We start from the raw sequence: 26325 nt of genomic DNA on the forward strand, positions 1-26325 counted from the left end.
GTCCCATGTCTGCTCGGTGCAAAGAACACCGAGCATGACGATTCCCAGCACCTAAATGACTGAGCCCTAGGCAGGAAAGGAAACAAGGTTAGCCTCATCGCTCTCAAGCACAGATTTGGTAAGAAGATCTGCATAAAAGAAGAAGCGTGGCTGCAGAAAGGGCAGGATATACAAGGCAAAGGCGGGGTGAGTGCGGGGATGCGGAAGAGTCCAGGCAAGCAGGCAGATCATTTGTGATGAACGGCAGTTGACCTTTCGGGTTTGTTCAGGGAGAGTCGGAGTGTTCTGTGTTACAGATCGACGTCAAGGGTCGACATCAAGTGGTTGCAGCAGAAGAAAGGGTGGACAGTTGGTTTGGTAGAGAAGACTCGATTCTGCATAAGGAAGATTTCATCTGACGAAATGTCGGCAAGAACAATGGCTTGACGCAGCTGCGAGCTCTTTACAAGGTACTCCATTCGTATACCCGCTGTACAGAAGTGATGCAGATGGGTCTGCTGTGCCACTGATGCGAATGCTCTCTGTAAGCCTCTACAGAACATGTGCGTTCAGAGCCTTTCCAGCGAACCAGAAGAGGCGAATGCACACAATGTTTCCAGCCCACCACAGCACGCTTCTGATACCAGCAGCCTGTTTAGTTGTGTTCTGTCTGTAGACCACGAAGTAGGCAGCTCTGACCAATGTGTAGATGGTGGCGTATCTATTGAGCATACCGCTGTCCAATTTTGAGACCATTGCACACAAGACAGCAGCTGTGAAGACAGTGTAGTGTTCCATCGAGTTGGAGTGGGCAGACTGAATGCGACGCAGCTGGTCCAGTTGCTCTTGGGTCACCTTGCCCTTGGAGACGAGTTGTTCGGCGCGAGGGGACTCGAGATCGTAGCGGGGGCTGATGTTGTTGTCGACACCATAGCTGCCCTTTTGGAAGCGGGTGGTGGTGAGTACGTAGCTGAGCAGGAAGTTTCCGAGGAGGAAATGGGGGCCGTAGTTAGGCAGGGGGGTGAGCGAGTTGTTGGCGGTGAGGCCGAGGTTGGTAAGGAAAGACGACCTGTTCAAATCGTATCAGTAAACTTGTTGCACTGTAGCTGTCGCAATTCGACTACGGTGTACATTTTGGATTGAAGGTCGGAATACGCTGCAAATGTCAGATGAACAGAGGAGAGAACAGAGGATGAATTCACGAAAGATGGATACGTCGCTGATGAAGCTGTTCCAATTACTCTCAACGGTCCCTCGGATGTCTCAGCCTGAGCGAAGCTTGATTAACTCCATCCCTCACCGCGAGAATAATTTATAATCGTAGGATCTAGAAAGCTATACCAACGGACACCATTAAGCAAGAGAGAGGGCATATTGACAAGACATCCAGGCTCATGCTCTGTGTACTCTTCGTATCGAATCAAAAATGACGCAATAGACCAGGGTGCGCCTGTCAGCAGTCAAAATGGGCACCATTGTCGTCATTCTTGAGTCGATTTGATTGATTTACAGTCACTCGGCCCAAGATCGTATGCCAGTATGTAGAGAAGTAGTTGAGAGTGTTTCCGAACTGATCTGAAAGTGTTGTGTTGGAAAAAGACGGGCTATCACGACTAGTGAGTTCTCTCAAGGACAACGCACGAAAGCGAAAGCTGCTTTGCCGTTTGTAGCTGGCTCCAGTCTCAGTAAGATTACTTCGTGAGCAGACCGCTTTGGTGGTATTGACAGGACGTAGCAGAGATGGAGACATCTTGTGACTCGAGCTGGAAGATAATGATCCGCAAGATCTAGATCTTCGACGAGACTGCTCTGAGCACAATCATGACCAAAGCAGCATGATCATCGAAATGATAGATCATGCTGCGCGCCATCACGATGAATATCATGATCTGCTTCGATGTCGGTTCGAACTCTCCTGCGCAAGCGGATGTTACGCAAGCAGCTACAGAGCTACACAGTTCTTTTGATCGGTAGGAAGCATTCACCAAGAGCCGTGAGCTTATCGACTCTCTGTGGATTTTCAGTATCGTCTGGAGTGACCTGTGCATTCCGACCGGTGTGTTGTCGCGAGAGCTGAATAAGAGCGACAGATCTAGCACATGGGGTGGGCGAATACCGCAAAGTACCTGCTCTGCTTCGTTGACTGCCTTTCTTACCGAGAATGAGGAGATTGACTGCGGTCGATCATAAGCATGCTCGGCACGAAAAGGACGAGCAGAGCGGCGGCGGCGGCGGCGCTGCCAAATACAGAGCGAAATGAGGGCAGAGTTGTGAACCGGGCGTCGGTCGCCGAACTGCGTGACAAGCCTTGCTCCGCAGGGACCAAGCCTCATCCGGACAACTTTAAACTCGTTCCTGTCGACGACTTAGGGCTCTGGAAGGCCCTTCAAACCCTTGGTCCTATAAGCCCTTCATCCATATCTCGAAGCATACCATGTGCGCCGACACGACATTATATTGCTCGCCTGAGTCGCTTCGCACAGACAATCGATACGAGATAGACGTTCCGGTTCGGCAGATGAGAGTCGATGGCGCTCCTAGCGACGAACGATGTTTTTCATGATCATCAATCACGGAAGCGACAACGGAGAAGGCTTCTATACAACGGTATCTTGACTCAGAACGAAACACAGTGATACTTCTACAAACAATCGTTGTGTTCAGTGTCATAAGCACGATTTTTTCGACTTTGGCATACCTATCAACCCAATAGTTCTGCCTCCCTGATCTGGCTAGATTAACATGCACCTAATTATGTGCCCATGCAGCTCGAGGCTTGGAGGATCTTCCTCCCGTAAGCACAGACCAAAACTCCTATCCTCAAGGACCAAGATTCAGTGTCCCGTGTTTTGCCTCTTGTTATGGTTGGCATACAAACTCTGCCATCCACTTTTCTCTCTCAGCTGCCATGTTCCCCTGATCTATTGTCAAAGACGGGCCAAGCAGGTATAGCCAAGATTCTCTGCCCTCGTTGAACTTACCTTTCGGATGACGACTCGCCCATTGTGGTCTTTTTCTAGGGCTTCTGGAAGGAAAACACTCCCGATCAGTATCAATTCACGATCCTGCATGGTCAAGGCCTGCGCAGTGTACCCGAGCCACTAAATGTTTCGACATTCCGGTCAGAGCTTGGCTATGTGCCTGGGTCTAGTAAGTCGATCTCCCGTGGCTTCAGTACCACAAGGCAAGATATAAAGTGATCTCCATGCCCAAGTCACAAAGAGATCAGACAACAGCTCCATCAAGACATTCGTTTCAGTCCATCATGCGCTCGTTCATTCTGCTGTCCGCCGCTGCGGCTCTCACACTCGCTTCTCCTGTCCCCCAAGAGCTCGACTTCTCTTTGATCGACACTGTCGAGACTCCCTCGAACGTCACCATCCCTACCAACACTGACGAGCTTGTCGTCGTCTACGACTCTGACTCTGCTGCTGCCGCCGTTCAGACTTCCGTCTTGACTGGTCAGACTGAGATTGATATCTCAAACAGCACCACCAACAGCACCAGCTCTTCCACTCTTCGCAGACGTGGTACTTGTGCCGTCCAGGCCAGCGGCTCCGGCCCTGTTCCTTCTCCCGACACTGCTTCGGCCTTCCTCTCCTACTCTGCCTTTGCCAGCGCTGCATCGGCTGCCGCCACTCCCTCTGGATACACCCAGGCATTCAAGAACTTGAACGCCTCCAACAACGCATACGGCTACCTTGGTTTCACCAACCTTGCCTCCTACGACTCCGAGAAGTGTGCTAGCAAGTGTAACGCCATCTCCGGATGTGCCGCTTTCAACCTCTACTATGAGCGTGACCCTAGCAAGGATCCCGGTACTGGTTGCGAGAACCCCTCTTCTACTACCAACATCAAGGTAAGATATCGGTTCCACTGTCTTCTCTATAGAACGTTGCTAATCCTCCAAAAGTGTGTTTTCTGGGGTGGCCCAGTGACCTCATCCAACGCCAACAATGCTGGACAGTTCAGAAGCAAGTTCCAGGTCGTTATCGCTGGATCCAACGGATACGTGAACAACACCATCGAGCCTGCTGATGGATTCAGCTCTCCCAACTACTACGGCAACACTGCAATTGACGCTCCCGTTGACTGCAACGGTCAAAGCACTTTCCTCGGCAGCAAGGTCTTCACCGGAGGTCCCTTCGACGCCAGCCTTTGTGCTGCTGCTTGCGATGCTCAGTCCGCTACCAACCTGAAGGCAAACAAGGCTACTTGCAAGTTCTTCAACACTTACATCCTGTCTCGCAACAATGTCGCCATCGGCCAGTACTGCAACCTGTACTCCCAGACCTGGGCCAACTCGTACGCCACTTACACGGGATCCAACAGCGGTGGCAACAAGTATACTGTCTCCTACTCTTACGGTTTCTCCGCCTCTGCCGATGCCGGTACCTGCAAGAAGCCCACTACTTCCACCTGGGTTGTCAGCTCTGCAACTGCCACTGCCAGCTCCACCGCCACTGCTCAACCCACTACTGCCGGAGGCTTTATCAACTGGGTAAGTCATATCATAGGTACAAACACCGTTCTCAGCAAGAATGCGGTGTTATTGCCATCCCGTGTACTCAAAATGACGCTAATTCCAACCTCGCTACAGAGAACCTTTAGAGCCAATGGGGCTAACCTTGGCGGTTGGTTGGAGAAGGAACAGACTCACGACCCTATCTGGTGGGCTAGCGTTGCCAATTTGTCTACTACCCCTGACGAGTGGACTCTCTGCGAGACTCTTGGTGACCAGTGTGGCCCTACTCTCGAGGCCCGTTACGCCAGCTTCCTCAACACCTCGACCATTGACCAGCTTGCCTCGGTCGGTGTGAACACTCTCCGTATCCCTACCACTTACGCAGCCTGGGTCAAGGTTCCTGGATCCGCTCTCTACCACGGTAACCAGCAGCAATACCTCAAGGCCATCACCGACTACGCCATCAACACCTACGGCATGCACATCATCATCGGTCTCCACTCTCTCCCCGGTGGTGTCAACAATCTCGACATTGGTGAGGCTCTTATGCACGACGACTTCTTCTACAACACCACCAACCTCAATTACGCCTACGAAGCCGTCGATGCCATACTTGACTTCATGAAGGCCAGCGGCAACTTGACTTCGTGGACCATTGGACCCATCAACGAGGCATCTGACAACCTCAGTGGCTTCGGTACTTCTGCTGGTCTCTCTGCCAAGGGTGCTCAGTGGGTTGCCGACTATATCACCGGCGTTGTGGCCCGTACCGCCAAAGTTGACAGCCGAATTCCCGTTATGGTTCAAGATTGCTTCAAGGGAGCTGCTTTCTGGAGCGATTTCTTCGACGCATCGATGAACCTGGTCGTTGACTCGCACGTCTACTACTTTGCCGCCGCTGGTACTTACTCCCAATACGTCGCTCCCGCTGTTTGCGGCCAAGCCGCCTTCATCGCCGAGGCCACCAAATTCCCCAACTTCATTGGCGAATGGTCCCTGCAGACTATGTACAACAACAGCCTCGCCATCTCTGACCGCCAATTGATCTTCAATACCCAGCGTTACGCCTGGAGCAAGTACGTCAGCGGTGGCAGTTTCTGGACTGCCGTCTCGTACTCCACTGCCCTTGTCGATGGTCAAGGCACCCAGAGAGATTACTGGTCATACACCGACCTCATTGCCAACGGTGTCATTCGCCCTGAGTCTGACTTCAACGGTACCGCTTACTGCTAGATACATTTTTGAGGATGAGCTTGTCTCAATTTGCTGTGTTTACAGCTTCTCCTTCTTCTTTCACACTTTCTACTTCATGATAGACGATTTTGGATTTACTTTTTGCTTGTACCTTGTTCTCAACTGGTGCTTTGTTTGATGGATGTTCCGTTTTAGTTTTCTGTATATAGCCATGCAAAAGCGTTGCCTTCTTTCCGCGCCACAGAAACTTTGACATGATCACCAAAGAGAATGACCTGGTTTTTAGCAATTTCCTCATCCTCCCCGTGTGAGAGAATCATGTCACGCCGACCGACCATAGAGATGCACAGTCCTACTAGTGAAAAAAGAGCTTCCACAATGAGCCCACGAGGAAGCCATTATATCAGAGGTTCTCAGTGGCTGTCGCTATCATCTAGAAACAATCATGCATCGTAATGGCTTGAACTCCGCATTCTGGGTCGAATGAGAGCAGATGGTAGTTACAAAATTGAGCACCTGAGAGAGGATGACGATGATGACAAGCACTTCAGAGAGACACGAAAGCAAGACTTTTGCGCGTGTAACATCAGGCATTACTAATCGTCATACATGGAAACAATCTAGTCATACATAAACAGCACTCTCCCCAAGACCGGCAGGGGAAGCAACAACGTAACATACAGCTGCAAAGAGAACCAGTCTCCTTATCAGCTTACAACACCATCGACACTGCAACCACAAAAGCAGCTACACTCCACATCCACTGAACTCCCGACGTCTCAGCACCTCCTGTGAACGCCACAATGCCACTAGGCGTCGACACATTAGAAGTGGGCGACGGCATTCCAGATGTCGGCCCAGCATACGCCGGCGCACCACTGGCATACGCAGTAGAGTCATAAACCCCATTCTTCACAAACCCATTGCTACCCACAATAACCACTTCAAAGTCACCACCGCGGTACTGTCCATAGTTTGTAGCTGAGGAATTGTACATTCCATCGGCCCAAAGTGCGCACACGTAGTTTATGATGGAAGCAGGGTTTGGACACCAGTATCCCCATACCGTGGGAGCTGAAGAGTCATTCTTGGTGGGGTTTTGAGAGGGGTCGCGTTCAACGTAGATGTTGAAGCTGTTGCACGTGGAGAGTTCGTTGCACTTTGCTGCGCAAGCAGATGGGGAGTAGGAAGGAAGATAGTAGAGTCCGAGGTAGTTGTTGAGGTTTGCAGCAGCGGTGAGGTTTGTGAAGATGTTGGTGTAGTTGGGGACATAGGTGTTGTTCAAAGACATGCTTTGGAAAGGCATATATTGTTTGAAAGCAGAGACTGTGTCCGGGGTGATGTGAGGACCGAGTCCGCCTGGCTGAGGCGCACATGGGTCCTCTGGATTGAGGAACCCACAGTAGGTTCCTGCCTCTGGTGTAGTCGGGCAAGGAGCATCTGAGGATGCAGTAGCAGTGGCAGAAAGCTGTGATGTGACGTCACGCTTGCTGTGTGCAAGGGGGGAAGCTGCAGCCAAGCTCGAGAACGAGATGGCAGGGTAGAAGATTCGGGAGAAGTGCATCTTTGGCGTGTGACAGCAAAAAATAGGAAGATAAACGGGTATCCAGGATTTGCACAGCAAAACGGGGATCGGCCAGGAGAATATAAAGGAATGCGGAAAGGGGGGGCAATAGGGCAAACGAGCAAAAGAGAGCGTGACGACAGCGATTCTACCAGAGAACCGGATAAGCACAAGGAGAGCAAGTGGTGTATGTATGAAATAGAGTTCTAGGGGATGAAGATCAGGAGTCCTTATAGCGATGGTGTGTTTGTCCGTCTTGTCGTGTCCATGGTTGTGGCTTGAGTACAGCTCGAGTAAGACGATTGCTTGTGTGGAGTATGGACTCACCCTGCTGCTGTGTGGATACGCCATGTGGACGGCCAGCGGCGCCTGTCAAGACCCTCAGCCGTCGCGGATATGCCATACCGTTCCGCTCAGAGTCTCACCGTGTAAGCTTGCAAAATGTCTCGGATCAGATGGTCATAGCCCGCGAGTCCCTGTCGTCCTGGAGCCAACGTGTAGCTGCGATCTGACGACTCGACCAGCCGAGTAGAAGGCGTGCAGCTAAACACAGTCGAACTTATCTCGCGTTGTAATTCCACTCCATAGTCTCTCAATGGAGTTTTCTAGCAAGACGCAATGTTGATGATAGGAGGGAAAAAAAATAAAGATGGACGTCAAGCCATACCCGAGGACGAACGTTTACCTTGTCTCTCCACCAACCACTGCAACTCCTCCGCGATGGGTCTACCTCGTCCTCGTGACACGGTTCGCGGGTCACGATACGCGATGCAAACGCCGTGATCTTGACTGTTCATGGGCCTATGATGCTGTTCCGGCATGTAAAAGTCGACAGCAGCGAGGTGCGAGTTAGCTCGCTGATGTCACGGCATTCGTCGTGAAGCTCAATGTGAGACATGGAAAACGCCTTTACCAAGGAAATCCCGAAACGAAACGTCTTTCGCAGAAGTCAACGTCTTTTGCCGGCTGGACAGCGGGTCACCACGGAATCCATGATGAATCATGGCAGGGCCGAGTATCTCAGCTTGAATCACGCCTGGTGTTTCAAAGACAGCTGTGTGAGAATATTGCGCCTGCTCGCGTGCTGGCATGTGTAGCTGAACATGCTACCGATGACTCGCGCGGTTCGACGTTTGGTAATTTGGTACATGGCGCTATCGCGTGAGCGACCACGGCCTTTATCCAAGGATGTAACTCGAGCTTGCACAGCATACGTCCGTATCACGCCGGATGTATACAGGCTGTACACTGCGGCAGAGATGTCGTGAGTAGAGACTTGGAAGGTCGCCGTAATCGGGACGCGTCGGAATACGCCAGGGAGCTCTCGGCTTGCTTGGCGATAGGCGCGTCGTGCTCGGAACTCTCTTGAACAGTCTTGAAGGCATCCAGATCAAGCCTCGTATACCGGGCAGGTCATACAACCAGGAGCGTTCGTGGTGCGATACCTTGAAGCCGACGAAAAAGGAGTCGTGTGAGCAAACATCTGTCAGAAGAGGGTGTAGGTCTGCCTAACGATTTGTCTGCAACTGGGTCAGGAAGCACCCACTTCCCTTCCCCACCTTTGCCAGGAACCTCATCTGGAGGCAGTTGGCCTTGATCATCAGCAGATTCAGCACTATCTGCAGCAAATCTATTTCTCTGTGATACAAATCTCGCAGGAAATCGTCACAATCGGTTTCGAGTACGACCGTGTCGAGAATCTTGCCACAGATCCTCACGACTTGCCTGAGGAGGTAGCCACTGCGAATTGCTGTTCTCGACCGGCTTGCGAAGAGTTGACTGTTCTTTCCGTGTAATCGAGCCCATAGATTTCGTACCCAGTACATTTGGTGTTATCACACTCTCTCCTGTCGACGTTTCAGGAGTCTCATAGTTTTCCAAACGCTCCATCCGCCATGTCTCATTTCATGACTTGAATGTCTTGAAGGCTTAGGCCCTTTCTACCCCGCAAAATCAAGGACCCTGAGGAAAAGTTGAGAGGAGAAATTTTGGCGGCACTCGCGTCCGAGTTCATCTCAATCTAGCAAGTACTGTCAACATAACATCGAGAATTTGGATTACTGCTGCACCTGATATCCGCAAAGTCACACAATTCAAACATTGAACAGCAGACCGCTTGACTCGACATCAGAACAACCTCGATCTGACCTTAGCAACCATGGCGACTGAAGAACGCAGCTTCAAGACTCAAGATTTCACGGTACCATCAAACGGGTCTGGCGAAACTATCCAAGTTCGCATCAGCGAGCCTAATCTTACGTCCGAAAACTTGGGTCTGGAAACCTGGGCTGCCTCTCACATTCTAGCCTCTCAACTTCATCACCTGGGCCCAAAAATCCAGTTTCCTGCACCTAGCTCGGATGTCGTTCCTATTCTTGAGCTCGGCGCTGGTACAGGTCTCGTGGGCGTCACGGCAGCGACGCTATGGAAGCAGCCGGTTGTGTTGACAGATCTCGCTCCTTTGGTCCCGGCGTTGGACGCCAATATCGATCTCAATTCTGAAGGTCTTAGGAAGGCAAACACAAATATGGAAGCGGGAACTCTGGACTGGAAGCATCCCACCACACTACTAGTCAAGGACGAGCAGCGACCTCAGACGCAAGCTCATGTCATTTTCGCAGCCGACACAATCTACTCAGAAGAGCACCCCGAATTGCTCGCAAACGTCATCTTGAAGTGGCTGAGGAAGGACAAGGAGGCTAGATTTTTGATTGCATATCCTTTGAGAGTGTGCTACATTGACTACATCAGAGAAATGTGGGAGAGGCTCGAGGAAGGCGGTATGGAAGCCATGGAAGAAGGCAGAGAGGAAGCAAGTCAGGACCTCTTCAACGACGAGAGATTGGTCGAGTGGAGTCTCTGGAGGTGGAAGGATCTGTGAACGGGACCTCTACTCCCCGTCTCCATGTAGGTCGTTTCTTCCCTATCAGAATGCACGAATCCAATCAGGAGTACAGCATTGTCCAGTGAGAGCCCTTGAGTCCGCCCATCTCACTGGATGTCCTTGTCGATCTCCAAACATTTCTGCATTATCATACAATACATCTCCAACCCTCAACACAAGCGGTAGTCTCATATACTTGATGGCCCCTTTCTGCACTCTCTCTGTCTCCTGATGTCGACATTGACACTATCAAAAGTCACAGAACTGTTCAAGAGGGTAACAGTGTCCACTGAGAGCCCATGATTCTGCTACTCTCCTCGGAGAGCCCTCCTGATCTCGATTTGTTTCTGCAGATTCATAGGATCATATCCAGCCTCAAGTTCAAGCGGGAGTCCATTCTTTGTCGCAGTGAAAGAAACACATGGTACCTTCACTTACGTCGTCATTCCACTTCTGACTCGGCACAGCCAATATTCCGTCACTTGTTATTGTTATACAACTAACAATCGCGACTCTCACCGGCGCTTCTTTGCAACAACAAAACGCTCCGCCGCGAGTCGACGTCCGTTCTTGTAGTAGTCCAAGATCGTAGCAACCATGTCTCCTATCTTCAGGTATAACCTCGCGACCCCCAGTCCTGTAACTCATATTAACTCCTTCTTCCAGCCCCAGAGATCGGCACTCCAACGGAGACAAAGGCCCCAAATCGCCTGGTCGACGCCTCGCCTCGATCGAGAACACCAAACTTGCCGAACAGATCGCAAGCGTAAGTTCATCTTTGCTCGGCCCCTGATCACCTTTGACTAACCATATATAGCTCAAAGACCAAATTGCCCAACGCAATGTCAAGATCGCCTACTACAAATCTCTGCACGACGAACACATCGCAAGCATCCAGCACAACATCACTCCCTACATTCGCCGTCAACTCGAGCATGCCGAAGCTGGCAGAGGTATCCGCAAGGGCAGTCACTATCAGATGTACTTGATGGTCAATCTGAGGGTCAGAGTGCAGTTTCTTAGAGACATGGCTGCTCACTGGATGGAGGAGAATGCAAGTGATGAGCTGAAGATCAAGGACTTGGAGAAGGAGATGGGTCTTGAGACTCTTCCTTTGCTTCAGAATGTTGTTGTCGAGTGAGGGCGAAAGGCGATCCTGTGTTGAGTTGCGGGAGAGGAAAGGACACTTGATGAATTGGTCGGCCTTTCAAAAGAGAAGTGGAAAGTTTAGGATGGGGGAATTGAATTGCATCTCTGCAGCAGGTCTGACAGGAAAGGAAAGCAGCAGTTACACAGACATTAAATAGAGAAAACAAAGCCCAGTTTATCATCATGCTATTCCACCTCCTCAATCATAAAACTACTTCACTACATCTTCCGGAGGAACCAAAAGCAACAATTCTCGCGTGTATGCTGCAGCAGTAGCAGCCGCATATCTTTGCCACCCATCATTCTTATGCGAGTCGCAATAATCGCTAATGCCTCTGACCACCAAACACGGAAAATCGTTCATCAGACCTGCAGCTTCCATCTCGAAGCATAAGACTTGACCACCGAGATCTTTGACGATCCTATCCCTGGTCTGGGCATCCTTGATCACTTGGTTGCCGGAAGCTATGGTGCCATAATGAATCTTTACAGTGGTGGTCTTGGTATTGCGTTCTGGACGTTTGATGATCTGGTTCAGATCGCAAGTGGTGCAATCGAGCATTCCAGCAGGGTGTGAATAATTTTCATGGAAGAGCACATCTCGCTCACTCTGAGGACATAGATATTCTTCCATATCCCCTTCATCGTATCGTCCCATATGGATCGGATATGTTCGTCGGCCTCGCTCGTGATTTATCTGCACTCGGTTCAGAACGCTCAGTAGGAACGTGGGTGGATTGTTGAGGTGACCAGTCCGACGAAACTTCCCTCCTGCTTCTGCTTTTCCGAAATCATACTGAACAACTCCTCCATGCTCGAGGTTAGGCTGCGAGACAACCACATCTCCAAGCCTGATATCGTCTCTATCGCTTGGTACTCCTCCTCCTATGCCTACCATGAAGCCAAATCTGATGCCGCGAAATTTCTCCAGCATTCCTCTTGCCACCGCTGATGCAGCAGAAAGCCCAGGTCGACCGCGTGGCAAGCAAGCAATCACTACGTTGTGGGGTCCGACACATCCAAGGGTGTACAACATCGAGTCATATGGGTCGAAAGGTAAATCAGGATGTCGTCTGTCGAGCATAGCCTCAGCAGCCGCTGCTTCAAATGGTAATGCACAAATCCAGCCAACTTTGTACTCCATGGTGTAAGGACTTTTTGAGTGTATGGGTCGAAACTGAGCCGATGTACTGTCCTTCCTCACCCGGGACCTTGAAAGTGTTTCGTGGTTCTGGTTTGTCGAACGATTGTGTTCTGTCAGTCGATCTTCTGTGAGTAGAGAACTTCTGTTGGCACTCTCCGTCAAGACTGATCGTTTCGATGCCATCCTGTTGTTCTCTTCATGTGCTTTAGATTTTTGCTCTTGAGCAGCCTCTCGTGCTCTGTTCCGATCTAGGGCGTAGATCATTTTGTCCAGATCGGACACAAATATGTCGAGGTATTGTTCTTGTGGATGTAGCATGAGGCCTATAATCTCGCGATGAGACAGTGGAACGACGCGTCTCTTGTACGACGAAGCCTGAAGTTTCGTGGCTTCGTATGGGCAGAGCTAGACCATACATATTAGTGTGCTGCCTCTTTTGGAGGGAACGGAAGCCGCTCTTACTAGCCTTACACGTTCGACATTGCGCCTGAAACGTCTGTATTCCACCCCATATTGTGTGTCAGTACACGTTCGACATTGCGCCTGAAACGTCTGTATTCCACCCCATATTGTGTGTCAGTACATTCATAGTACGTCCAGACCTGAGACGGTAGTGCACAATCTTGTCTGAAATTCGCTGAAATGGTCTGAACCCACTCAGCTACGGGCCTCCATTCAGTTTCGAACTTTTTGGTATCCGACGGATAACCCCCTGCAGATGTCAACTCGGTCATCAGAGTCCAGAGAACGCAGTCACTGAAGGTGTCGCTTTGCTCGTCGCGTAGGCATCCAAGAAAGAACATGCCAAACTGGTCATAGTTGTCGTGCTTTCGTAGATTCAATTGAAGCAAGATCTGATTTGTATTTGTCAGTACGCTGACATGTATTATGGTATCTGTGTTAGCATACGTGTTTTAACAAAACCCCTCCTATCGTACCCCAAGCAACGAAGATGACTGATCTCCGGACTTCATATTTACTTTTCGAAATCTCCCGGACTACGGTATCTGCTAGTCGCAAGAATTGACCCTGCCATGGCTGAGATGAGACGCCTCGCACCCAACAGTATGCATTTCGGGCAAGTGGAAAACAAGCTTCCGATTCTGTCTCAAAGTTGGTCGCGCCTGTTGGCTGCGCGCGCGAGTATCTTGGAACTCCCCATTGCCACACTCCAAGGTGAACGATGCTAAGGTCGTTAGAGATCCCCGCTCGAAGAACAAAGGAGATTACTCACTCATATGACGTTTGTGATATTGGCTTAGCGTCCGACCATTTAAATGATGATGGACCAAGACCAGAAGATCCATGGGCCATAGTGATAGATCACAAGATCCTTGTTTGTTGTTCCCATACAGGGGAAGTCGGGGCCGAACATGGAGCGACTTATGGGGCACTGCCCAGTGATCACGTTACTTCATGCAGGCATCAGCCACTGCGCCTGCATCAGCAAGATGCAGGACAATTGCTTCTAATTGGAGCTTCTGTTGCCTAAGTATTTTCGTGGCTCCAAAATTTCTATTCTCTTCTTATGTAATCAACGTTGTTGTCTTATCAACTATGTATCTTGAGAGGATATGCTGACGTTAGCAGACTAATCGCATATCACCTCGGGTCTCCAGTAATGCCTTAGACAGACCGTGATAATGCACCAAACCGGCGGCTAAAACAGCCACATGCATGATTTGATGCGACGCGCCTACGAAGTCGAACTTGCCGGGAAACTTTGACTCTGGAATCTGTGTGGTTGTTAGAAAAATCAATCTCCGAGAAACACAATACTAAAAACAGCAACTTACGCGGAAAGCATATGCAGAACAGCCGAGGAAATTTAGGAGAGCCATCAACCCCATCCATTCCAACGATAATCGACGTCTTTGCAGAGCAAATCCATGAAGGTAGATACTGTGTACAATGAAGACGATTGCGAAGAGGCCCAGACTGAGATAGGTAAGTGCGCGAAGAGTCCTGTACTCTGGTTTGATGAACATGGGCCCAAGGATGAATGTCATACAACCAGTAGCACTAGCAGAACTCTAGAAGACGGCGTCAGTATGCATCTCCGAGATAACATGATTGGAGACCAAGACGAACCAGGAACCAGTGTAAGCTTTTTGTCCGAGCATCACAGATGAATGCAAAATGGATAGATGCAAGACTTGCTCCCCACATGAGCAATACGATGCCACAGCAGTCCGCTCTGTTGTATTTCCTGTGAACGGCCTGGCTGTGACTTCCTGCAGTATGGAATCTGTAGCTCGTCAGCTTGTGCTAGATTTTGCTCATGTTGTGATGTTGCTCACGCTGCCGAGACAGCAAAACACGATGTGACGCCAGCGAAGTACAACAAGAATATCGCCACGTCAATTGGCTGGGCCGCTGGTGTGTTCTGGTATAGTGCAAAGTAGAAATGGAGCGGCAGAAAGAAGGAGAAAATGATAGCTCCGATGGAATGCGAATGTATGTTTACTAGAAGAAGCGTTAGCAAAATGCTCAAATTCTCGTTTAGAGTCTTGAGAAAGACGTACTCGTCTCGTTATGCCAACGGAACATGCTCTCTATTGATTGTGACCATGATCCAGTCAGTGGTCTTTCGGCTGTCAGTAAAGCGCTCGATCAACACCAGATCTCCAATTGACCTACCGATATCCTGTATGGATGTGTGGACTATCTCTGTAATTAAATCAGACACATGTCTTCCATGCCAACTCTCATATTAACAAAGTAGACGTACTTTTGCCAGGACGCTAACGATGGAATGCGGTTAGCTAAAGTACACTTTCAGCCATGACCAACAATGACGCACGAATTTCGTCAAAGGTGAGCAATCTGTCACCAGCAACATTCTCTCTGCTTTCGAGCAAAGTGGTTTTCTCTGCAGGTTTCTCCATGTTAATTGGTATAGGCAAATGTGTGGAGGGAATGCGGATGGTAGTATTAATAGGTAGTTGAGCCGCAAGTAGAGCCGCAAAAATCAGTGACCCACATGTGGTCGTCAGCCACACGTATGCCCTGTCACAATTGCGTCTCTCCCAATTCCAGGATTCTGAACGTCATTGTGCTTCTCAAAGAAAGGTCACCAGGCCATAAATTCATAGGTCGAATATATAAAGGCCGATCTGTGCCCGAGTTGGAAAACGTAGAGCACGGCATGTATTCCGCGTAGCCTTGAGCTCAGACGCTGGTGACGGAAGTATGAGCAGCGTGGAGACAACACGTTGCTTCTGTCGCAGTGCGTGGTCTTATGGAGAACCGAACAAGGTGATGAAGGTCACACAAAAGTGTCATGTTGGTTTGACATGAAAAGCTATGCCAGTCCTTTTGCCAATCTCCCTCGATCCCTGGGTGCACAGGTCAGACTCTACGGAATATGAGTTCTGTTGGTTCCTTGAGCGATTTCGGCGGACAAATCCACATTCCTACACGATCGGGTTGGATCTGACTTGCAGACAGTTCGTCTGAGCCTAGACCAGGATACATTCTCTTTACCAACCACGATCGCTCAATATGCTGCATGACATCCATCCAATCCGTACCGAGGCCCATCCAATCCATACCAAAGCAATGAAGTGTCCATCTACAACGGCTATCAGGATGCACTCCGAGCCGTTCCAATGGTAGTGAGCGGTCGGATTTTGCGGCAGAAATGGCACGAAAGATAGCGATTGCTAGCTTCTCATCGACGGCCCTGTTGATAAGTGCATCCATGATGTACGGGTCGGTGAGACGTGGATCGCGTTTGGAAAAGCGCGAGTATGTCTAGTTGTGGAAGACTGCGAAAAGCAGAAAAGTAGAGTCTTGCGAGCTACCTTCTCTATAGAGGACGATATCGAGCGTCTTCAGCGACCCAAGTATGCCCTCATCTGTCAACCACTCAATTTCACTACTGTGAAGTGCCCACTTGCTCTTGAATGTCCGTAGAGCAGGAACATGAGTGAGAACGCTCCACATGATAATTTCTGGACGTCGAATCCACTGTATCAATGATGAATGGCTCTGACTTATCATATCCAGGGAGGATAAAGTAGCCGCCTTGTAACGCGTTCGAGGTTCAATCATGTTCTTCGAGGATCTCGAGACCAGTTCGAAATCAGACGGACCAGGCTTTTGGACATGGCGAGGGTCAGGAAAATAGGCATGTCGATGCTTCAAATGCGTGAGGCTGGCTGACAGGCTTCTGATTAAGATCAATTCGTTAGCTTCGTTCGCGTTGAGACTTTCACGGCAGACGTAGTCGTTATGCAACGGTAGGAGCAATTCATACATGAAGGACAAATTCCGCGCAAGTTGGTCATCAATATCCAGGGGTTTATCCACGCCGGATTTGACTCTCATTATTCGAAGCTTGCAACCGGGTTGCCGAGAACTTAGGCATTGAAGAATACAAAATGGGAGCTTGTCGCTCTCCCACTCAATCTCTGATAAGTCTGGAATTTTGGCCAGTACGTCCGCTAGTGGTTGCCAGACAATATCATCCATGTAGACTCTTCTGGAGCGGTATGAACTTCTTCTATCTCTACGGTCATCCAGTGGGAGACGGTAGGCAACTGAGACACAGCGCACTCTTGCATTACGGCTTAGCCGGGTCTGAATGATACTTTTGAGCCTGCTGATGTCCTCCGGAAGTTGATCTTGTCTCCTAATGTAGAGCGGTATGGTATGCCAAAGTGATTGAGATGACGCCGCAAGACATTTTTTGCTGACTTCAGAAAACGGGATCAGGTTGCTTGGTCGTGATCCAGAGATGAGTGCGCAGATCTGCTCCAGGGTCTCGAATGGAAGATCTTACAAGCCCGTTATGATGGCGCTGCTGCGTGAGTAAATCTTGCGAGAGGTCTCATTCTAAGTAGATAACTCCACTTGTTTGTTATCGCCATGACTTAAGGCTGCTGTACCGTAGCTGCCTCGTAGCTGCCTCCAGCCAACAGGCAACAGTATGCATGAGATCCAGTCCGAGTTTCATTGGCTGTCGACGTGTTTGAGGCGCGTTCGCGACTGCACCTTGCATATATACAGCGACTGAACGACCGAAGCGTCGACGATCCAACCAAGAGTCCCGAACCGAACACTCGCCGCATCTCTCTGCTCTCGCACAAATGACCACAGACAGATGTATCACGGGCGAAAACAATACTGCATCGTGTTGTGTCCCAGGAGATAGGAAGAGCAACTCCGAAGTCCGTCAGATATGAACTACCGATGACGTCCTCATCGCTCGCTCACCTAATCAACTCGCCCATCCGACCAATACATATTACCTCTCGAGCAGAAAGTCAGAAACACCCAACTTCACTTGCATTGTTCATTATCAACATGACTGACCTCTACCAAAGAAACAACCTCTTCTCAGTCGATGGCCTAGTCGCAGTCATCACCGGCGGCGGCTCCGGTACATCCAACCTCCCCCAACCATCATGACAGATCCCAACTAACAACCACAGGAATCGGCTTGATGATGACGAAAGCCCTAGCCGCCAACGGAGCAAAAAAAATCTACATCATCGGCCGCCGCAAGGAAGTCCTCGAAGAAGCCGCTTCCACCAATCCTTCAGTCATCATCCCAGTAGTGGGGGATGTAACCTCAAAGGACACCTTGAAAGCCATCGCCTCACGCATTGCTTCAGAGACTGGCTACATCAACCTCTTGATCTGCAACAGCGGCGCCATGGGTCCCTCGGCCGGTGTCAACAATCGCGAAGTCAGCATCGCCGAATACGCAGCAGCAGCTATGAATCAATCCTGGGATGCGGTAACATCGACATTGGATATCAATGTTACAGCTGTGTTGTTCACTGCATATGCTTTTCTCGAACTGTTGGATGCAGGCAACAAAAATCCAGTGGCGGCAAAGACAAAGAGTCAGATTTTGATCACAGGGAGTATCGCGGGCTTCAGCAAACAGCCTAATCAGTCCATGGCGTACAAGGCGAGTAAAGCGGCGGTCATGCATTTGGCGAAGAATCTGTCGAGTGAATTGTGGCCGTTCGATATTAGGTGCAATGCTCTTGCTCCTGGCTGTGAGTTTTGTTTCCAGTGATGCTTGATGGCTTTAGCGCTGACTTTTGTCAATCGTAGTGTTCCCTTCAGACCTGGCGTCAAGTCTGATCTCAAACTCGAAAGCGGATCCCAGAGAGGAAGGATCATTCGAAAAGTCGTACATTCCGGCTGAGAGGACGGGAGATGAAGAAGACATGGCTGGAACTGTCCTTTACATCGCTTCCAGGGCTGGAGCATATCTGAACGGCAATATTCTGATGATCGTAAGTTTGCATTCTATCTCTTCGGTGATACCAGATTACTGACCTTGTGATACAGGACGGAGGACGTTTGAACATCATGCCCAACTCCTACTAGAACGATGCAAACACAGCGTATAGCTCTGTCATGACAAATTGCTGGAAGATGCGAATAAGTGTCGTATCTGGTATTAATAAATAAGTTCATCTTGTCAATCTCCTACCGTCACGATCATTCATGTCGTGATCCCTGAACTCCATCGGTATCGGCGGCGGGGAAAACAAAACACCCTCCTCCCTCTCCACAGTCGTAACAACAGTCCTCGTAACCTTATCCTTCCTCGTCGGCAATTGCATCTCAATATCTCCATGCGCTTGCTGCGATACACCGGTATCCATACGCGTCCATTGATCCACATTACCACTGAATCTCGCTGACTGTGGTCGGCTGCGCCATCGGGCTGGGTGCAGAGCAGCCAGCATAGGGGCATACATGGCGCGCTGTTGAGCTGTAGTCCCAAACAGCAGGAAGGCGAGTAAACTAGCAGTGACACCAGGCAGATAGTTCAAGACGTCGACTACAGAAGCGCGGACGCCAAAGTCGGGTGCTCCAGCGATTTTTGCACTTTTCGTCTTGTGGTATCTGTTTATCTCGAAGGAGATGAGGAAGATTTCGAAGCCACTGTAAAATTATTGAATCAGCAGGTCTCTTCATTAGAGACATCAGAGGGGATACTCACCTCAGAATGAGGAAGGCAATGCTGAATCGCACCACAAGCCATCCGTCAACTCGCGCTCTGAGTCCTCTTGCTGCCGAGCGTCCCACCCGACCGGTCGTGCTCTCAATCGCCGCTACACTGCCAGCCGCGTACGATTTGGATGCCGATGCTGATGCGTAGCTGTCAAATCCTATCTTGGCTCGCAAATATTTGAAGAGGATAAGAATGACACAGACTGCGCCAAAAGCGAAGCTCACAAGCACTGTTTTCCGTCAGCATAATACTGTGAATAATCAACACATGCGAATACTTACTCAATAGATTCATCAAGATCAAGGTACCGATGAAGCCAGCATTGACCTGAAATCCTTTTCGCAGCGCGGAGAAAATAGCAGGCAGAACTACTGCTAAGATTTTGGACGTCCAGCTGATAGTGCTCTGCCATCGTTGGAGCCATCTTGGTCGGATGTTCCAGACACTGAATACCAATGCGATTGCCCTGTATGCGTCAGTAAAGTCTAAGGATAAACAAGCATATCGACGCACCAGAAGAGCATGGTGATTGAGTCGACATTGTAGAAGTATAATATCGTCCAGAACAAAACAGCATTGAAGCCTCTGCTCAATGGTCCCAGTGCAAGCGCCGGGTTGCCTTTGACGATGATGGACTGCTCATACTGTTGGATTCTCAAGTCATGCCAGTTGGCCATGTAGTTGCATTGTTGGATGATGGAAACTATAGTGGTGCATGTTGTCGCAAGAGCAAATAACGTAACATCTTGTAGATGATCAGCAAAGATAGATGAACTGGCAAGGATCGACTCACAATTAAACCCATCCCTGGTTCTATGTAAGACAATCACGAGTAGCACTCCAAGAGAAAGACAAAAGAAGGAATATATCAACACTGGAATAGCCGCAGCGAGCACTGCATGAGGCATGTGCTGGGGCTCACTATTCATGCTCGCGAGTCAATGTGTAGTGGGTTGTATACAGAAAGCAGAATGGAAAGCCTGCTGGAGAAGAACAAAGTCATGAAGGGTAATCCGAAGTAAAAGGAGGCCCACGCTTCTGTACAAAAGGGATGCTCCAGACTGACTAATTCTGGACGGGACTATCGCTATCGCTATTTGGGTGAACCGACACCACTGGTCTGAAAGGGTGGCTTGTAAAGTCTGTCTTCAATCATGAAACTCTTGCGGTTGATGCAGTCTTACTGCCCTACCATGTCTAATCCAAGTGAAACCCTGCCATACCCACAAGGCCGTAGACCATAAATATGACGGAACTTGCAAGGTAGACTACGGCAGATTGCCGAGTAGTGTTCGGTGGCTGAAGACCGATCGCCTAGTCTTCCGATTCCAGGAGTGGTTTCTGCCGGTAGCGAGCCGAGATGCACTCCAGCGATGGGTGCTATCCAAGCAGGTGGAAAGTATGTCTAAGCATGGTCGGACGTTGTCTTCTGTAACGCACGTAAATACGGAGACTCAAGCAGAAAATAAGCCATGCTCGAGCGGCGATGATGCTGAAAGGTCTAACGAGTTCTGCATAACATCCCTCATTATTGTCATTAGAAGAGAGGACGTTGTGCTAGTCAGTCCGCGACTCCATCGAGACCGCTCGTTCGCGCAGGGCCCAGGGGACATGACCCATAATCGCCCGCTCGAGCCGGCGGGACTGCATGTTTGCACAGGATGCCGGGGACAGTGCTCAGTGCTTGTATCGCAGACGAGCCGTAACCCTGGAAGTTCTGATGAACGGTTTATCAGTTTAGCGAGATTCGAGAATGGCGAAACCACCAGCAAGCCACCACTGTCGCATGCGAGCGGAGAAATATACGAGGAGCTCGGTTTCGCGACAGAGGACAAGAACAACTCGCCAGCTCCCAGGCGAAGCTGAGTTCAAGCCAAACTATTGTCAAACCTCGGAAATCGAGACTGAGGAACGAAAATCAACGCGGAAGGCTCTCGAGTCTCCAAAGTTGGGTCGACATCTGAAACGATAGAGGGGTCTAAGGAGAGATCGCGGTTCTCTCTCCCGCAGTCTCCACTATCCACGAGGTGCAAGGACCGCGAAGATGACAAAACCACGCGGATATTTTTGAGTGATCTTGGTTGTTAAGGACCAGTTCATCGATAATAAGATTGATAAAATTGTTGATCGTGGTTAAATGCTCATGAAAAATACATCGCCGTCCGAAGCAAGGGGAAGGACACCAGTGCCGTAGTTGGCATCCCCCACTTGGCAGGGACCTCAAACTTAAAAGTTCTATCAAATGCATCCTCGATTCCTGATTGGCAGTTCCAACACATCCGGAACCACGGCACTTCACTTGTTCAACGCGTCTTCGCTAAAAGAGAGAAGAAACTCAGCAACGATCACTACATGGGGGCATTCAACATGATTCATACCTTGATCTGACTACCATAACGGTGCCGGGCGACTACGGGCGACTACAACGCACACCCTACAGGTGCGGTACCTGTAGGGATGCTAGGCCAAGATTGACTATACTAAACAGTCCTTCGCCCAAGATGAGTCCACTGGCGAGGATGATTATTGGTGTTTCTGACTCCTTGCGCCAGTTGCGCCAGTACCAGTTGATTAGTCCACCGATCGTCCGTGCCATGGTGAAAGACGGGGTATTGTACATGCCTGAATTGAGATTGCTGTAGTTAGCCAGTTGCTCTACTCTGCACGGATAAAGGTATCAGTAAGAATTTACTCACCAACGGCTACTGCGATGCCTCCGGGGACGAAAGGAGTCCACTTTGCTCCTATTGAATTGCCATAGATCCGTAGCGCTGTAAAGATGGCAAAGACGGCAGCTGCTCCTGCAGCCCATTCACCTACCATGGGCGGTAGCCCTTGCCCGGTGACAAGTCGTGCTGTAAATACCCAGACATAGGCTGTAGGTACTTGGAACATGCCTCCAGGTACTTCATAGACCCGAGTATAGAGCTTGTAGATGCAAGCGCTGATCACAGCTCCAAAAGCACTGCCGATAATTTGGCCCCAGAATTGCGCTTTCGGACTCGCGCCGAGGAGGTGCCCAGTTTTGAGATCCTGCATAAGATCTCCCGCTTGCAATGCGCCAGACTCACTGATAGCACCGGCGATAAGGTTGATAATCACCGCATTAGGAGAACCTGAAGGAGTGACTAGAGCAAAGAATAGCTGAGTCAGCTTTGAGATGCCAGATACCGGGTTCAAATCTGTCTCTCCCAAGGCACGAACACCCATGATCGACAACAGAAGAGCCAGCACTAGTGCCAATAACGTGAGAGCGAAGGGGATGAGGTTTGCGAAAGCGAAGTGAACTGCGCCAGCGCAAGTGGCCAAAGATAGCACGAGCCCAATGAGCGTAACCTTGTTGCTGATCAGATGCTCGGGCGGAGCGTCAGGTTCCGGAGCGTCCTGGGCAGTTTTTCTGGATTGCGTGGTTCCGGAGATCAGACCGTCGGTCTCGGGTGAGTCGTGGCTAGGCTCATTGAGATTGACTGGGCTGTAGCCTCTCATATGAGGGTGTGTGAAAGTGCGAAGGTCATCCTTCCAAGTGCCTCGAGCAACGCTGTCCTTGGCTCGTGGGCCAAAGACTCGAACGAGCTGGATTGTTGGTCGCAGGACCAACCAGCCAAGACTGACGATCGAGTCCGCAAGCATAATTGCAAGACTGATCCAAACGATCCATCCTTTACTGCCTTTCTCCCAATCATCCACAGCGCCTGGCGCCCAGCCTCTGGCTTTTGAAAGAGGGGAAAGCAACCCCCAGCCGAGGACAGCACCTAGCAGCATATGTAGAGTGGTCGCAGGACCCATGATGATACCTTGACCAATATAGGCAGGCGAAGGATTGAGCGTCCAGAGCCAGTCTTTCGCCAAGTACATGCCCAAGAAAGGAATCTCGCGAATGAAAGGAACGAAGTATGACATGAGGGTCTAAAAGTATGCATGAGCTCACGAGCAGACATATTGGATGGTTGCAGAAAATGGCGATTGCAATGTATACGTACATAGATGGCCGAGATGCCGAACGAAAGGGTCAAAAGCTTGATCCTGCCCTTCCAATCGGCATGCGTGTCCTTGTCCAAGGCCTCAACATCACCTTGTGGCTCGGATGCAGCAGTTTGTTGTTGTCTCCGGCGCTGTGTTGGGGCGCCTACGATCAAGCTCTGTTCCTCCTCTTCGACTTGTCGATTGCTGCCCTCGTGTTCGTTCTCGTTGTCCATATTGATGACGGTGGCATCTTTTTCTCCTCCGTGAAGTACTCCGATCATGAGGGCGGTCGCTGTACCAGAAGGAAACTTGAGCTTCTCGCGGATGATGACTTGCCTACGCAATGGCACAGCAAAGACGACACCAAAGAAGCAGATACCTACAGCCCAAACTATGAGCTTGAAGAGCGAGAGATGGACACCGGTTTCTTCGCCTTGAGTCTCATTAGGCTTGAGCAGATACTCCAGAGCGGGAATGACTCCAACAAAGCCACATCCCAAGGGCATAGTTCCTACGGATCCAGCGACAGATTGCACCAGAACGTTCTCAACCGGCGTGAAAGGATAGGATAGCGTCCTCGAGACGGCTTTGAACCAAGCAAACCCAAGCAGAGCGCTGGGCATGGCCATACTCGAGACCCATCCTGTTTGTAAGCCGAAGTAGGTATTGGAGAAGCAGATGACCGTGCCGATAGCCAGTCCGAGAAGCAGCGATCGGAGGGTGAAGTTCTGCGGCTGTTGCGCACGCGACGAGAGGACCGAAGCGGCGTCCGAGTGGCCGTCCATGTCGTCGCGGATATCCGTCGAGCCCCTGTCGGGCGCCATGCTGTCTTTATGGCGGTTCTACGAGGAAAGAGCGGTGGGCGATAGGCATCAGGGCCATCGACTTATCAATGTCGTGCTTTCACATGACGTTTTGACAAACCCACCTGCCTCACGAGTCAATTCCATCGGAGAAAACACGGACTTAACCCAGACCCCGTTTTATCAAATATTTCCTCAGTTGCTGCCTCAATCGGCATCCAAGCAGATTAATCACATTCGCTAAACATGGTCCGCGACGATATCGATACCTCAGATGCCTCGAGCACCTCATCAATCGATGAGTTGTTGCGTGAAGACAGTGAAGGCTGGGAGGATGCTGAGCCAGAAGAGAATGAAGAAATTCACGTCAAGGACTTTTTCAGCGACAAGACTTTCCCCGATGCTGCTTCTATGATCAAGTATGCTGCGGAACAGCACAACTTTGATTTTCTGAAGATCACGAAAGACTTTGGTGGGTTTGTCTTTGACATCAATAATGTTTCAATCTCTTGCTGACACAGCAAGGACTCGATTTCTTCGGTGCCATCAAGCTTGTCAACTACATTCGCGGCGAGGCCAAGAATGGCAACCAAAAGCCCGATATGTCATCCAAATCTCTTTTCGAGGACGACAAGTACATGCAACCTGCTCTCGAAGACGATGCTCTGCTTTTCTCTCTGGATGATGTTCTGGACTCGGAAGACGCCGGACAGGACTTGCCTATCGGTTCTTCGAGCGACAAGACTGCTGAGCTCGAGGCTGAATTGACTCGCCTACGCGCACAGTTTGCAGAGTACAAGTTGACCGTTGAGAAGACTCTGGACGACCGCTGGAACGAGCCTGCCAAAGAGGGTGAGGCTGGATCAAGCAACACCAGGAACGAGAACCACCAGGATCCTGGATACTTCGACTCGTACTCATACAATGATATTCACCAAACTATGCTCCAAGACACAGTCCGCACAGACGCCTACAGGGACTTCATCTACGCCAACAAGCACCTTTTTGCTGGCAAGACTGTGCTGGACGTTGGTTGCGGAACCGGTATCCTTTCTCTTTTCTGCGCCAAGGCTGGTGCCGCTCGCGTTATTGCTGTCGACAACTCTGAGATCATCAACAAGGCTCGCGCCAACATTGCCATGAACGGTCAATCCAAGGTCATCACCTGTGTCAGAGGCAAGATTGAGGAGATTCAGCTTCCCGATGGCATTGAGAAGGTCGATATCATTGTCAGCGAGTGGATGGGCTACTGTTTGTTGTATGAGGCTATGCTTGACTCTGTCTTGTACGCCAGAGACAGATACCTCAAGCCCGACGGTTTGATGGTTCCCAGCCACTGCACCATGCATCTTGCTCCCCTTGCCGACCAAGATTGGATCTCAGACAACATCACCTTCTGGAGAGACGTCTACGGTTTCGACATGACCTCCATGATGGAGAAGATCTACGAAGATACACTTGTCCGCTACCCCAACAAGGACACCATTGTTGGAAGATCAACAGACGAGCTCCCCTTCAAGGTTCTCGATCTCCACACCGTCACAGTTGCCGACCTCGACTTCACTTCCGATGTCAGCTTCACCCTCAACAAAGATATCGACAACCTCGATGGCTTCTGCACCTGGTTCGACACTCTCTTCTTGCAGTCGCGCAAGGACGAGATCCCCGCTGGCATGCTCCGCGGTGTCAAGCCTCCTAAGAGCGATGAGGACAAGACCGTCTTCTTCACCACCAGTCCCTTTGGCCCCGAGACACACTGGCGCTGTGGTGTTTTGATGATTGATGCAACCGAGAAGGATGATCAGGCTCTGAACCAAGGTACCGTCATTGAAGGCAAGGTGACCTTCAAGAAGAACAAGGACGCCAAGCGTAACTTGAACATCAACATGAATTGGGAGATCAAGGGTACCGAGACCAAGGACAAGCAGCTCTGGTACATGAGGTAGATGGGTTTATGACTTATATCGGGGTTTATATATGCAAAAGCGATCTCTGTTCTTTCTTTATTCTAGGTCCCCGGCTCGCAGCAGTGGATTTTCTTTTCTTTTTTTTTTTTGCGACGTTGTTTGGGGTACCACCCTGCTCCGCCTCTATCTGTCGACAATACTCTCGACAACACTTCAGTTAGTTAACTTCACCTCATGGACTGGTCTCTGGTAGTTCCTTAAGTCGTTGCAATGCCTCCCTGCTCATCC

The 26325-nt window shown here is 50.2% G+C and overlaps 14 protein-coding genes across 14 annotated transcripts; 6 read left to right on the forward strand and 8 right to left on the reverse strand.

Annotated features, from left to right (window-relative positions):
- Positions 1 to 531: 531 nt before the first annotated feature.
- On the reverse strand, positions 532 to 2983 carry M436DRAFT_81566 (uncharacterized protein; the record flags this gene model as incomplete). The annotated part of the gene is made up of 2 exons (XM_013572283.1): positions 532 to 1048; positions 2961 to 2983. 2 exons carry the CDS (start codon positions 2981 to 2983, stop codon positions 532 to 534), a joined length of 540 nt encoding a protein of 179 aa, XP_013427737.1.
- Positions 2984 to 3244: 261 nt separating this feature from the next.
- On the forward strand, positions 3245 to 4387 carry M436DRAFT_27119 (uncharacterized protein; the record flags this gene model as incomplete). The annotated part of the gene is made up of 2 exons (XM_013571919.1): positions 3245 to 3838; positions 3893 to 4387. Coding segments are annotated over 2 exons (1089 nt in total), but the record flags the coding sequence as incomplete, so codon positions are not given.
- A 165-nt stretch (positions 4388 to 4552) lies between these two features.
- M436DRAFT_46174 (glycoside hydrolase) lies at positions 4553 to 5677 on the forward strand (the record flags this gene model as incomplete). The annotated part of the gene is made up of 1 exon (XM_013571995.1): positions 4553 to 5677. The coding sequence occupies one exon, from the start codon at positions 4553 to 4555 to the stop codon at positions 5675 to 5677; it is 1125 nt and encodes a 374-aa protein (XP_013427449.1).
- An 871-nt stretch (positions 5678 to 6548) lies between these two features.
- M436DRAFT_20644 (uncharacterized protein) lies at positions 6549 to 7013 on the reverse strand (the record flags this gene model as incomplete). Its single annotated transcript, XM_013571911.1, has 1 exon — positions 6549 to 7013. A coding segment is annotated over one exon (465 nt), but the record flags the coding sequence as incomplete, so codon positions are not given.
- Positions 7014 to 8380: 1367 nt separating this feature from the next.
- On the reverse strand, positions 8381 to 9028 carry M436DRAFT_63497 (uncharacterized protein; the record flags this gene model as incomplete). The annotated part of the gene is made up of 2 exons (XM_013572150.1): positions 8381 to 8685; positions 8749 to 9028. The coding sequence occupies 2 exons, from the start codon at positions 9026 to 9028 to the stop codon at positions 8381 to 8383; spliced, it is 585 nt and encodes a 194-aa protein (XP_013427604.1).
- A 332-nt stretch (positions 9029 to 9360) lies between these two features.
- Positions 9361 to 10083, forward strand: M436DRAFT_45986 (uncharacterized protein; the record flags this gene model as incomplete). The annotated part of the gene is made up of 1 exon (XM_013571952.1): positions 9361 to 10083. The coding sequence occupies one exon, from the start codon at positions 9361 to 9363 to the stop codon at positions 10081 to 10083; it is 723 nt and encodes a 240-aa protein (XP_013427406.1).
- A 667-nt stretch (positions 10084 to 10750) lies between these two features.
- M436DRAFT_31127 (uncharacterized protein) lies at positions 10751 to 11185 on the forward strand (the record flags this gene model as incomplete). The annotated part of the gene is made up of 2 exons (XM_013571923.1): positions 10751 to 10852; positions 10904 to 11185. Coding segments are annotated over 2 exons (384 nt in total), but the record flags the coding sequence as incomplete, so codon positions are not given.
- Positions 11186 to 11446: 261 nt separating this feature from the next.
- M436DRAFT_46236 (Pfs domain protein) lies at positions 11447 to 12379 on the reverse strand (the record flags this gene model as incomplete). The annotated part of the gene is made up of 1 exon (XM_013572008.1): positions 11447 to 12379. One exon carries the CDS (start codon positions 12377 to 12379, stop codon positions 11447 to 11449), a length of 933 nt encoding a protein of 310 aa, XP_013427462.1.
- Positions 12380 to 13962: 1583 nt separating this feature from the next.
- On the reverse strand, positions 13963 to 15267 carry M436DRAFT_45817 (mPR-typeG-protein-coupled receptor; the record flags this gene model as incomplete). The annotated part of the gene is made up of 8 exons (XM_013571928.1): positions 13963 to 14115; positions 14176 to 14412; positions 14471 to 14627; positions 14680 to 14845; positions 14905 to 14966; positions 15020 to 15049; positions 15111 to 15123; positions 15183 to 15267. 8 exons carry the CDS (start codon positions 15265 to 15267, stop codon positions 13963 to 13965), a joined length of 903 nt encoding a protein of 300 aa, XP_013427382.1.
- An 868-nt stretch (positions 15268 to 16135) lies between these two features.
- Positions 16136 to 17161, reverse strand: M436DRAFT_45897 (uncharacterized protein; the record flags this gene model as incomplete). Its single annotated transcript, XM_013571941.1, has 1 exon — positions 16136 to 17161. A coding segment is annotated over one exon (1026 nt), but the record flags the coding sequence as incomplete, so codon positions are not given.
- Positions 17162 to 17689: 528 nt separating this feature from the next.
- On the forward strand, positions 17690 to 18730 carry M436DRAFT_81572 (NAD(P)-binding protein; the record flags this gene model as incomplete). Its single annotated transcript, XM_013572284.1, has 4 exons — positions 17690 to 17765; positions 17818 to 18393; positions 18452 to 18636; positions 18692 to 18730. The coding sequence occupies 4 exons, from the start codon at positions 17690 to 17692 to the stop codon at positions 18728 to 18730; spliced, it is 876 nt and encodes a 291-aa protein (XP_013427738.1).
- Positions 18731 to 18816: 86 nt separating this feature from the next.
- M436DRAFT_46439 (uncharacterized protein) lies at positions 18817 to 20293 on the reverse strand (the record flags this gene model as incomplete). The annotated part of the gene is made up of 5 exons (XM_013572054.1): positions 18817 to 19294; positions 19353 to 19593; positions 19646 to 19830; positions 19878 to 20109; positions 20158 to 20293. The coding sequence occupies 5 exons, from the start codon at positions 20291 to 20293 to the stop codon at positions 18817 to 18819; spliced, it is 1272 nt and encodes a 423-aa protein (XP_013427508.1).
- A 1505-nt stretch (positions 20294 to 21798) lies between these two features.
- On the reverse strand, positions 21799 to 24112 carry M436DRAFT_46452 (oligopeptide transporter-like protein; the record flags this gene model as incomplete). The annotated part of the gene is made up of 3 exons (XM_013572055.1): positions 21799 to 21986; positions 22061 to 23270; positions 23345 to 24112. The coding sequence occupies 3 exons, from the start codon at positions 24110 to 24112 to the stop codon at positions 21799 to 21801; spliced, it is 2166 nt and encodes a 721-aa protein (XP_013427509.1).
- A 264-nt stretch (positions 24113 to 24376) lies between these two features.
- Positions 24377 to 26076, forward strand: M436DRAFT_45867 (S-adenosyl-L-methionine-dependent methyltransferase; the record flags this gene model as incomplete). The annotated part of the gene is made up of 2 exons (XM_013571937.1): positions 24377 to 24602; positions 24656 to 26076. The coding sequence occupies 2 exons, from the start codon at positions 24377 to 24379 to the stop codon at positions 26074 to 26076; spliced, it is 1647 nt and encodes a 548-aa protein (XP_013427391.1).
- Between the last annotated feature and the right edge of the window lie 249 nt (positions 26077 to 26325).

This window comes from Aureobasidium namibiae (genome assembly GCF_000721765.1).
Source record: "Aureobasidium namibiae CBS 147.97 unplaced genomic scaffold scaffold_8, whole genome shotgun sequence".
NCBI lineage: Eukaryota > Fungi > Ascomycota > Dothideomycetes > Dothideales > Saccotheciaceae > Aureobasidium > Aureobasidium namibiae.